The following is a 13,566-nucleotide window of genomic DNA, read 5'->3' on the forward strand; positions in this document are numbered from 1 at the left end:
ATTTATGGAGCTAAGCGCCTAACTGCTCTGTGTTCGAACTGCCACTAACAAGATAACCTCCATTAACTGATCAAACTAATTGAGGATTGAATCCAGCTAGCACTAACGATAAGTTGTTAACGTAACTGTACACAAAGCGTGCACACGATTCAGCAGTTGACCCGAACCAATAAAAACACTGAGCTATACAAAAAACGTAAAACAGAAACAACCCATTTAAATAGAAGTAGTAGAAGTAAATAGAGTGAGCTGAGGCAAGCTCGGACAGCTTCTTGCTTGTCTGAAATCTGAACAAATTGGACACCGTCTCTTCACATCTTTTCGTTCTGAAGTAAACAAGTTTGTAGTGCTCTTTATTATCATACAATGAATATCTAGCATTTTTCCGTTCCCTATTGATTGATTAGAATAAGATTTTATGTTCTTAAGCAATATGCTTTATACTTAATGCATGTGTTTAGACTAATGAGCAATGCTTTTCTAAAAGGTACTCTTGAAAATAGGATAGCTCTGGGCAGGGTGGAAGGTAATTTACATTCCCTTGCTTTTACATATAATTTGTAATTTTCTTTTTTTTTTTTGGTTCTCTTTTGAAAGGAGCCAAGAGTGCATGTCCTTTAGTCCCCCTGTCGTAATTGCTATTTGTGGTGTGGTGTTCATTATGTAGGAAATTTTTTTGTACAAATCAGGTTTGGTCGAACTAAATCAATCACAAAATAAATGTATTATAATTGTCATGTGATTTGTCACTTTTCTTGAACTGTACTAATGACAGGATTTCCATCATTATATATAGAAACCTGCTACTGTTTGAAACACATTACTATATTCATGGCAATTCTTCAAGGTCTCCAAAATATACACTTTTTCCCTTCCAAGACAATACTAGCTAAAGTTCCAAGCCTTGCATTCGTTCGGATGAAAAGTTATAACTTTTCAAATCCATCTTTTTCTGATTAGGCATGTCCATTCAATGATACATTTTCAACTTCTATAAATCAGTCTTCCCATTTCATTTCATTCGATCAATTTGAAAGCATGCCGGAGCGTTTGAAAGAGTTAATAGTAAAAGCATTTTATTTTTTATTAAAAGAGTTCCAAAATATTGTTTGGTTCGCCGAATCTCAAAATTTGTAGTCATGCTACTTTTAGATTGTCAGTCATAGTATCTTGAGAGATAAATCTTTCCTCGACTTCATACTACACAACTCCTTCATGTCCCTAATTTTTTTCAAAACACACATTGTAATAAAACTTATGATGTCTATCACAAACTGACATTATCTTCTAAGATACATATGACAAGTAGTTATGAGTTTGTCATTAAAAGATTATCCGTGACTATTGCTATTAGGTGATCTTTTTTGAGTGAGTAACAATTTATTCACTTGTGATATTGAAAATGAGCACATTACTCCCCTATGAAAAAGTATAGCAATTTACCCGCTTGTACTTTTTAAAATGAAGCAATTTATCTCCTTATACAAGGAGGTAGATTGCTTCATTTTAAAAATCATAGGGGGGTACATTGTTGTATTATAAAAAATATAGGGAGTTAAACCGCTATTTATTTTTTCATAAGGAGGTAATTTGCTCATTTGCAATATCACAAGGGGGTTGCTTGCATTTTCCCAATCTTTTGTTAACTTCTAAATTAATGTGCCCGAATAGAGAATAAAGATGTACACATGATTTCTTCATCCAACCAAAGATTCTTTGACTATCTGAGCAGGCGACTTTTCATGTAATAGAGAAGTTCAACGCGCCATCCCAATTCTAAAACAAGCATATGGCGACAGCATGCATAGGGTGTTGCATGTTGGTCCGGACACTTGTTCTGTCATTTCCAGTTTGTTAAAAGAGAAGGAGACGGAGGCTTGGGGTTTGGAACCGTATGATATAGAGGACGTCGATCATACGTGCAAGCGTTTGGTGCATAGAGGCATTGTTCGTGTTGCTGATATTAAGTTTCCTCTTCCCTATAGAGCAAAGTCTTTTCCGCTAGTGATTGTCTCAGATGCGTTGGATTACTTGTCTCCAAAGTATCTCAACAGAACCGTTCCTGAATTAGCCAGGATATCATCTGATGGCCTTGTCATTTTCACTGGTATGAGAATTTATTCCGCCTTTTTATTTTATCATGATATCTTTAAGGAGAAAAATGGGAACAACTCCTGATGATATTAAAATGAGCAAATTACCCCATATGAAAAGAAAAGTAATTTAAGTCCCTGTGTTTTTAAAAATACAACAATCTACCCCTGTGTTTTTCAAAATGAAACAATTTACCTCCTTAGACAGGGCGGTAAACCGCTTCATTTTAAAAGATATAGGGGGTAAATTGCTATTATTTTTTCATAGAGGGGAATTTTCTTATTTGCAATATTACAGGGAGGTAAATTGCATTAAACTCTGTTTTTAAGGGTTAATTACACTTAGATCCCCTCCAAAAAGCGAAAGTACACTTTCCCCCAAAAAGTTATAAAATTACATTTACACCCCCTCCTAAGGTTAAGTGTTTACACCTGACCTTTTTCCATTAGAGTTTTGACGAATATTGTTGACGTTAGCAAAGTAATCACATAAATTTTAATTTTACCCCTTATTTAAGTTTCTCATGTAATAATTTTATACTTACAAAGGGAAAAATATAATGACGTTAACATCACTCCATATATAGATATTATGTTTATTCCTTTATAAATACAAAATATACATGAAAAATGTTAAAATGAACGGACAAAATTGAAAATTTACGTAAGTTCTTTTGCTAACATCAAAATTTTTCATCGAACTCTAACGAAAAGCGACCATGTCTAAATAAATTTTTTTTTGGAGAAAGTGTAAGTGTAATTTTAAAATTTTTTTTAGAAGAAAGTTAATTTCACAATTTTAAAGGAGGTTAATTTGCAATTATCCCTAGTTTTAGTTTGCAAGTTCTTGTATGTTCTAAAGGCTTGTTGTATGATTTGCTACTTTTATGTGTTCTATTCTTGGTATTTGCTAGAGGAAATTTAATTTCTTTATCTGCCTTCCTCATTGTAATAGCACTTCACAACATTATCACCATCAAAATGGAAAAAATGCAAGCAACCTTCTTGTGATATCGCAAATGAGCAAATTACCCTCTCATAAAAAAACAAATAGCGATTTATCTCCCTGTATTTTTTAGAATACAACAATTTATCCCCCTATGATTTTTAAAATGAAGCAATTTACCTCCCTGTATAAGGAGGTAAATTGCTTCATTTTAAAAAGTATAGGGAGGTAAATTGCTATATTTTTTTCATAGGGAGGTAATGTGCTCATTTTCAATATCACAAGGGGGTGAATTCCCATCAAAATGTTCTAGTTCGTCGTTATAATGCCCCTTCTTCAGTGGTAAAGGGCCTAGATGGAGTAGGCATTGGATATTATAGTACTCAAACTTCTAGCATTTATTAAATTACAAAAGGATGGTAAGTTACTTAAAATAAAAGATTAGGAATATCTTGAGAAAGAAAATACTAGCACTAAGTTTGGTTTCATATTTTTGCATTGTTCGAGATAAGATAAAATATATTTAATATTTATGTTTGTGTTTTTATACCTTACATGTATGTTTTCTTGTTTATTAATTTTCTATATATAATATATATATACACACTTGTATATATAATATAAAAGAGACAAGATTTGATAATATACAGTGATTTTTATCTAAAAAAAAAATACAACATTGCACATACAATATTTACACGTATATACCTATTTTTATATAAAAATATGTATAAAAGAGATATTTTAATAATGAACAGTTATTTTTGTCTCTCAAATCCCAACATCAAACCTACACCACTTATTTTAAAATATTCTAAATTACCTCAAAACACAAATCCAAACATACCATTTATCTTGAACACACACTTATATATCTCTATTTTTCTGTCTCTATCTCCAAAAAACAACACAAAACACTCAAAATACAAATCCAAACATTATGTAGGTTTCCACCATAAATGGATGGAGCAATTTATATCATTGAGGTTTTGCCTGATTTGTGTGATTAGGTATGATAAAATTGCTATTATGCATGATCACACAATCGGTTTTGCCTTATTAGAATGCAATATTGATATTGGCCCGATCTTACAATCTTAATTTATGGGATAATGTATACTCACATAACAGGGGTGATAACCCATTATTTAGTTTAAGTTAGGATTACTTTTATTTCTTATAATTCCTTCCCCTTAAAGTTCACATAATTTTTATGGTCCATATATTCACTCATTATTAAGTTGGTTGATTATTTTTCAGTCTTCACGGAAATTACTTTTTTCACTTTTTCTTTTTCCATGTGAAATACATGTATGCTTAAAAAGATACACTTTAAATTATAATAATTTAATAATAAAATATAATTAAAAAATATTACTTCACTTTTTTTTAAAGATTTTTGAGAAATACTTGAGTTTTGATTAGTTATTAAGTTTCAAAAAGTAGAATTTTGACATATTTTTATATTTTTTTTTAAAAATAACCCTTCCTTCTCTTGTTTTTTATTTTTTTTATTGAATCTCTATTTTGAACTTCTGCTTCATATAAATTTAGAAAAAAAAAAGAAACACAAATATTTTTTAAGAATTATTATTTTAAAATTATATTTAAATAAATATTGAGAGTTCTTTTTTTTTTTTGGGGTAATTATTTAGAAGCTACAATGTTAAAATAAGATAAACTTAAAAATTAATACCCTTTGTTGTCTTTTTAGATTTAATATTTTGTAATCCCTTCAATCAAAATCTATATTATATCATCACATAGGATATCACACATATAATGCGTCAAACCAAATACTATATAATGAATGATAGAATTAGTTATCATTTCATTTCTCATTCCACCAAATTCCATATGTCTAATCCTATCATATGAACCAAATGAAGCCTGTATGCGCCAGTCTTGTAGTTCCAAGTAAATACTATTTTTCTCCACAGTTATCTTTAGCTTTATATTTCTTTTTTAGGGATAAATGCAATTTACCTCCCTATGATATTGCAAATAAGCAAATTACCCCATATAAAAAAATAATACAAATTTAGCCCCTTATATTTTTTATAATAGAGCAATTTATCTCCCTACCTAATAAGGTACGTTGCTTAATTTTAAAAAATATAAGGTGGTAAATTGCTGCATCATTAAAAACATAGGAAGGTAATTGTTTTTCTTTTTCTCTTTTTTCATAAAAAGATAATTCACTCATTTGCAATATCACAACGGAATTACCAAGTTTTGATTCCCGTCATGTCCTCTCTACATGATAAAAGTATAGTTTCTTAACACCCCATTTGGTTTTGGTGATTATGTAGGATAGCATCGACTATCCTAAATGATCCATTATTTGGTAGGAAAAATTATAATTTTAGTCCTTTAATTTAAGAAAGGTGGCATTTTTAGTCTTTTACAAATTGATTTTCACAATTTAGTTCAATAACTTTATAATTTTGGCAAGTTTAGTCATTTTTCGACAAATTTGATCGAATATTGTAATTTACTTGCAATTTTAGTCCTGTAAATAAATTCATAAAAGACCAAAAATGCCAACTCTCCCAAGTTATAGGACTAAAAAGCCAATAGCTTAAGTTACAGGACTAAAATTACAATTTGATCGGGTCATGTGCAAGTCACATGCAATTTTCCGACCAAATTGACTAAAAAACGCTAAAAATTGCCAAATTCTTAAAATTATAGAACTAAATTACAAAAACCAATTTATACAGAATCAAAATTACTCCCTTATAAATATGACTAAAATCCCATTTTTTTCCTTGTTTGGTATGTATGTCTTCAACGCAAACGAAAGAAGGCCGGTATTCTTGTGAATGGTGTGGGTAACTGTGGATAGGAAGCATACACAATATTGTATTTCCAAGTATGAACGAAATATATTTGGACGAAGAAAACCCTAACTCCTCAATACTAGACTAAAATCATGGAACCAGTAGGTCATATTAACCCTCACCAACATATTCTCTTTCCTTGAGGGCTATTTGAAAACACAACTTTCTCGAACGTAGCAATTATCGAGTTAAATGAGTAGGCTTCAAGCTACGGTTTCCAAAGATTATGTTCATTCTGAGCCATTACTTCCCGTCGTTGTATTTTATGATCCGTTTTATTCGTGTGATTAGACGTGATAAAATAATTTTTTATTATATATAATTATTATATTATTAGAAATATCAAGTTTAATTTTGTCAAAGTTATGAAATAGTGTATCGACCTAAGAGGTGGGATACACAATTATACTTTTCGACTTTCTTCTCTTTCTCTTGGTCTCCTACTTCTCTCTCCTCTCTCTCTTCTTCTCCCCCTAAGTTCTTCACTATCTACTTAGCTACCATTTTCTTTCCCTTTTTCCTGAGTTGTTTACATAATTAATAAAAAATATGGTGGAAAAATATCATTACGTATCAAATTAGATTTCGTAATGGAGATATTCAGTTGCGAAAATTAGTATGACAACAACTTAAGTAGGTGTGAATATTAAAGATTTTAACTATGCCTTTTTCATTACTTGTGAAATACATGTACACTTAGAAGAAGATACTTCAAAATGTATTGGTGTGTGCCCCATCTTTGTGAAGGAAGTGGGTCGACCCGAGAGTATATGACCGAAACACGAAAATGGTAAAACCATGCATAAAAAATTTCATAAAATCCGACCAAGGGTTGTTCCTTTGCTCGTTTTTAGACATTCAATACAAAATATGAAGATTTTAACAACATACATAATCGTGCATACAAGGCTCGTGTATAGAAGAAAGAATAAGAGATGTGTAATCATAAATTGAACGTTTTTTTGATCGGTTATAACTTGATTTTTCTCTCCGATTTCTTCCATGTTTCAGATCTCAATGTAGAGATCCTACATGTATATCCACACAACACCAAGAGTAGTTTAATCCTCTTACTCGAAAAGATTAAACCAATGGAAGAAACGATCTGAAGAGTAGTTTATTCCTTTTTCATATTCTCTTATTTTTCAAATGATTCTAGATAAGTGAAGAAGCAAGAAGGGAGAATGCGGAGAGGCCAAGAGTGAAAGGGACTAGAGAAGGTCCTTGGCCATCATGTGTGCTTGTGTTGGAGGGAGAGTGAGAATGAACCTAGTCACTCAAACTCCATCCTTCCAATCAAGCAAGATTCCTTGTGATACGATGCAAATCATACCATGGAAAGTGCAACTCGATCAACTCTTTTTTCCATGTAAGGAGGAGTCCAACTCCTCCTTTCCTTACATGAAAGTTAACTTGGCCCTTTAGGCCCATTTTAGTGGACCGAAAATTTAGTTTAAAACCTAACTAAACATGGTCCAATGTCATCTAATCGAATTAAGAAATAAGCCCAAATTTCTTTAATGAACAAATCTAAATTATTTATCAAAGTAAGGCCAATTAAATTAATTCATCTAATTTAATCTTTTTCTATCCATCCGATGGACTATCCACGTAAAATAATCCAAATATTTATACTTTTCAAAATTAATTTAATCCAATAAGATTAATTCATTGACAATCGGTGATTTGTGTGTGACTCTTTAGGTTCACCTTCACCTAAACTTGGTCTTGTGTCCAACACAATTGATGAATTAAATCCAATTTAATTTATTGTTCCTTGTTAACCATTAATCAAGAACGCCAATTATCATGTGTCGCCATCTAGCAAAAGTCTATAACACTAGAGTCTAGGTGAATCTTGAGTTTGAACATTTAAGCTCTCAAGTTCCATATGGATACGGTCCTTTCATCTATCATCTCCCAGCCTTGGTCTAGCATATGGAATTGGGTGTCTGTTCTCATCTTGTACTAGGCATCTATGCTCAATACTCCAGACTGTGTTTGCTCCTTTGTTCGACATAGAAAATAATTTTCTATTCGATCAATCACTGTGGCTAAACATTCTAAGAGCATGACCACATCTCCAAGCGCATAAGATATATCGTTGTCACATACAATGACAGGGAATGGATTTTTTTACTGGAATCCACCGTCCTCACTGCACATTCTGATTGCACTAGACAAGACTCATAATGATCATGTCTGTGACACAGTTACCTCTCATCTGATCCAAGATACAACCTTTGTGTATATGTGATTACCATAGTTTTGTAAGTCTGAAGACTACTCCTGTACTATCGAACCCGAAAATTCCAGTCATATGGACCAAGCCTTCAGAGCTTCAATATGAAGATTCCCCTGAATCAGTTCAGTTAGTTGACTACCTTATCAACAAACCTACTAAAATTTGCATAAACGTCCAATGTCTATCGTCCATGAAACACGACAACATCCAATCAATGCAATATTTAGTACAAGTCTTTATAGGACTCTTGATGCCCAATCACGAGGTCCTTGATTGGAATGTTTTAGACCAATCTTCAGAAGTTGGTTCATAGCCGCCATCTGATGCACAACCCAACTACACGAGTTACTTAATTTGTTTATGGGCATATGTTGAGTCGTTGAAGCATTGTTTAACGTAACCGATAAGCAAAATAAATACATATCACAAGGATAAATACTTACTATATTCATCATGATAATATTACTTTAATAAAGATTGCTGAGTTCCTAAAATCGTCAATTCAATTGGCTTTCTAGTCACCTATTCCAACACTTTGTTCAGATCATGCATATACAGATGCGCATAGGTAAAATATTCTATAAGAAGTTGCACCTTTTGGTTGTTTAAATTTTTTCTTGATCCATACTACCTTCAACTAAATACAAAAATTGGGATACTGGATTGGATCATTGCGAGATACACGAGTCCGTTGGATGTGAGAATTACCTCCATACCTACTGAGTGCATCCTAAAATTCAATTATGAATAACATGACAAAAAAGGATTCTCAATGGATGTACTTGAGTTCTTGACAAAAATTATATGATACTTATCTTTTTAGCTCTTATTCGATGTGGGGACGGAGTATCATAATCGCACCTCTTTTAGAATGTGAGTCCTCATCGTGGCATGACATACCTCATGATCGACTCTGAAGCATCAGAATTCTAGAGGTGGATCCTACATGTTCAAAAGGTGGATCTCACACATATAGCACTTTGTCCCGTAGGTTTAAGAGGTGGCTCCCAGACGTAGAGCACTATATCTTGTATAGCACTTTAGTTCCTAACTCGGGTTGATGATAAGACTCTAATACCATTTGTTATGCCCTAGGCCCACGAGCGCCTTAGACCGGAGAACTGCCTCCAAACCCACTGAGTATAGCATAAAATTTAACTGAGGACAACTAGCTGAAAAGAGATAGCAAATAGATGCACTTGAGTTTGTTTTTCTACCAAAACTTATATAATACTTAATCTTATTAGTTGTTTACCGATGTGGGAACGGCAATAGTCAATATGTCCCACCACACACAGGATAACATAATATAGAATTGCTTATCATGAATTATCCTGTCCTTTTTAATTCTTTCATGCATAATTTGATCGCTTTAACCAAAATGCCCAAGGAATAGTAACTTGGTTAGATGTGATCCACAACTTGCATTAGCTTATGTAGTAACTTTTTTATTTCTCCTTTGTACATATGAATCTTGGACATTAAACTTATGAGATTAGAATACACTGTTGAGAAAAAAATAATGCTATAACACTCAAATTTTCAAGGAAAAGAAGATGATGATTTTTCATTCACTATTGGCCTATTTATAGCAATAAGTTACAAGAAGATAACTATTAGAAACCTAAAAGAATTTCAACAAACTAACTAAATATAATCTAATACAAAAATTCAAATAAAAACAAATAAAATCCTGCATAATCTGATGAGATCTTGATTAACAAACTAATCCCAGCAAACTTGTAGCAAATATAGAATAATGTTCATTGCTCCTCCTTGCGACTTTTGTTGCAAACTCCAATTTCATTTCTCGATGCTTCAAATCTTGTTTTTGGCAGTTCCATTGTCAGAATATCTGCTAGATGAACATTTGTACTACATTGGACCAAGTTAACTTCATTAGTCTTTTGAACTTCTCTAACAATGTAATACTTAACTTTACAATATTGAGTCTTACCATGGAGATTGGATATTTAGAGATTGCTAGCAACTTCATTATCAACATATATTGTTGTTGCATCCTCTTGAGCCATATACAAATTTGTCATCAATTTCCTGAACCATGTTGCTTGATTAACTTTTGTAGCTGTCGCGACATACTAAGCTTTAGTTGTTGATTGTACCACAACTTCTTGCTTCTTTGAGCTCCAACTAAAACAACCTGATCTAAGTCCTGCTCAATCATTATCAACAAAACCATGAAGAAACAACTTCTCTTTTCTTTCAGACTTCAATCCATAAAGTAGACTCCCCTTGATGCATGAGAACTCTTCTTGCAGCTTTGTAGTGCAACTCACTAGCACAATGCACATATATGGATAACAAACTTACATGAAACGTTATATCTGTTCTTATTGCAGTCAAGTCAATTAGACATCCTATCATACTTGTGTATGATCCCTCATCAATCTTCTCAACACCATCTTCTTTGTTGAATTTTTTATTTTAAGAAAGAGGAGTGCTGACTAACTTGCAGTCCTCATCTTGAATTTTTTCAGCACCTCACATTTTTACTGTCTGACAGAAAATTTATGCGAAGATTGTTGAATCTCAATACTTAGGGAAACTGTCATTTGTCCTAAATAAGCCATTTCAAAGACTTGCCGGTTCAGCTTTAAACTACTCAATTAAACCTAAATTGCTTTCTGTCGCACGTAAGTCATCAACATATAGTGAAACAATAATCAAATCATAATCAACAATTATGATATAATAAGTTGATCCACTCATGCTTTTGTTGAAACCATCTTCTGCAAATCGTCATCAATCTTGTTGTACTAGGCTCTTGGAACCTTCTTTAAGCCATACAATGCCTTTATAAGCAAGTACACATTGCTTAAATCGACCACAAATCTTTGAGGTTGTTCAACAAAAGTTTCTTACTCTAGGTTACCAATCAAGAAAGTTGACTTAACATCAAGTTCATAAACTGCAAGTACTAGGAGAAATCTGATAGTATCTGGACTTGCAAAAGGTGCTAATGTCTTTGAAGAGTCTACACCATATATTTGAGCATATCCCTTTATGTCTAGACTTCCTTTGTATTTGTTCATAGAACCATCAGCATTTAGTTTGCTCCTGTAAACCCATTTCAACCCAATGGTCGTTTTATGTTGTGGTTTGTCCACTAGTTGCCAAGTTTGGTTTTTCTCTATCATCTTTATCTCCTCTATCGCAGCAAACCATTTTGGATCTTTGGCAGCCTCATACATATCATGCATGTTCAAGTGTTGCCACGTTACATTTTTGATAGATTTTCGTAAGTAACCTTGTACCTCTAACGGGAACATCGTCAATTCTCTCATCTTCATGCAACTCTAGTTTTTTTCCTTTTCGTTGATATTTCAGGGTTCCTTTTTGTCCCTTGCAGTTTCATCAAACCTGACATCTCTACATACTTTTTATTTTTTCTTGAAAGAATCAGTACGATTGGGGAATGCGAAGAAAGTATAAAATAAAATAAATTTAATTCAATTTTAATGGGGTGTTTTCTCTATTAATTTCTAGGCATTCCATAATTACGAATATATCATTACATAAATTAAAAGATGCTTGTATAAGTGGCTAGAGGAGAAAACAAAAAGATATGAGAATTTTAAATCGAAACTTTACCTTTTCATTTTTTTATGTAGACAGTCAATAAGTTTTGTTTTCCTTTTCGTTCCTTTTTCCCTTCACTTTAGGATTCAAATTAGTACTCTTTAATTTGTCTACACCACACTTATAGAAATAAATCTAGATTTACTGCTAGTAAAAGCTAGATCGAGAAAGAAACGTAGCCGTACTACACTATTGATCAGTGTTTACATATTTATCTTATTCTCAACTCGAATCTAATTGAAGAAAAGTTCAAAATATGGAGAAAAGAAGGGAAACTTCATGGCTAAGTGTGTGTATGCAATAGAGGAGTAAAAAGAGTATGTGTGTAGTGTATAATCAAATTACAAACAAAGCAAGTTATTTCCAAAATAACTTCAACACGCTATGTACACACTATACACACAACTTGTGCACCACTACCCATCATATGAGTACACAACTTGTGCAACTTTCCAAATGTCACACATTTCATGGAGGAGTTCCAACTCCTTCTTAACTTGCATTCACTCCTTGGACTTGGATCTCAAGTAATACATTGGGCTTAATTTGTTTAAATCAAGCCCAATCAAGGTCCATTGGGCATTAAAATTAAGCCAATTTAGTTTTATACCTAATTGAAATTCAAAAGTTTATTTAATTCAATTAAATAAACATAAACCAAAATTTTAATTAATTGATCCAATCAAGTAATTAAACTAAATTGAATAAATTAATTTAAAGGTGCTAAGCCAAAATTAATTATTCCAATTAATTAATGTTTGAATGATCCAGTCATTTCTTTCCCTAATTAAATGAATCTATTTCTTTCAAAATTAATTCTAATATAATTCTACCAATTCCATAGTGATTTGTGTGTGACTGTTTAGGTTCACCCTTAGCTGGACTTAGGCGTGTGTCTAACATAATTGATTAATTACATTCAACTTAATTAATTATTATCAATTAACTATTGACCAGAAACGCTTGTCACCATGGGTGATCGTTTAGCAACGGCCCATGGCACTATAGACTACGTGAAAGTTGGCGTGAACATCTAGGCTCCTGAGTTCCATACAGTATGGTGCTTCCGTCGACCATCTTCAACCTTAGTCTAGGGCATGAAATTGAGCATCAGTTCTCATCCAGTGCTTCCATTCTTCCTCTCCCTAACCCCATTTTGCTAAGGGATGTAGGTTACAGTAAATTGATTCCCAATCCTGCAACTTAGCAACATCATTTTTGTTTAGTGAAATACACCCAACACATTCGGGTAAATTTGACGATGAAATACTTGCTACCATTTAGAGAAGTAGTTTTCGTACCTCCACAAACATCTGTATGAAGGAATTGAAGCTTCTCAATTGCTCTCTATGCTTTCCAATTGAAAATGGTATCCTGATTTGCTTCCTTAATTGACATATCTCACACAAAACAATAGCTCATTTCCTTTTTCTGCATATAATCCAAGGTTGAGTAATGAAAATGCCTTGTTCCCATAGTTCAGCTTAAGTTATGCACGCGAATATGTACTAAACACTGCCTTAGCCTAATCGAGGCGAAAACTCTTGTCTTTCATTTTTATAGAAAATAATTCAACACTAAACGAGTCAGTAATAACACACATGTTATCTTTAAAGGTAACAGAATAATCCTTCTCAAGTAATTGGCCTATTCTCCACAGGTTTTGATTAATCTCAGAAACTAACATCACAAAGATTAATTTTATACATGTAGGGCCTTCAATTGCAATGGTAGCTTTGCCTTCAACCTCAATAAACTATCCATTGCCAATTTTGAATTTTGACATTATTGAATTGTCTAATTCTCTGAAAAGTGATTCGTCAAAGGTCATGTGGTTAG

At 32.6% G+C, this 13,566-nt stretch overlaps 1 protein-coding gene across 2 annotated transcripts in view; it reads left to right on the forward strand.

Annotated features, from left to right (window-relative positions):
* Positions 1-13,566, forward strand: part of LOC105162223 (putative pectin methylesterase CGR3) — a 40,231-nt gene that overhangs the window by 6,506 nt on the left and 20,159 nt on the right. The window contains exons 3-4 of one of the 2 annotated variants that reach the window (XM_011080217.3): positions 488-526; positions 1,733-2,107. In XM_011080217.3, the coding sequence (XP_011078519.2) occupies positions 488-526; positions 1,733-2,107 (414 nt within the window). Of the gene's footprint in view, positions 1-487; positions 527-1,729; positions 2,108-13,566 lie in introns of both variants that reach the window. The other variant, XM_088882817.1, reaches the window with a different exon arrangement.

The sequence above is a fragment of the Sesamum indicum genome, linkage group LG7 (assembly GCF_026168435.1).
Source record: "Sesamum indicum cultivar Baizhima isolate 11 linkage group LG7, ASM2616843v1, whole genome shotgun sequence".
NCBI lineage: Eukaryota > Viridiplantae > Streptophyta > Magnoliopsida > Lamiales > Pedaliaceae > Sesamum > Sesamum indicum.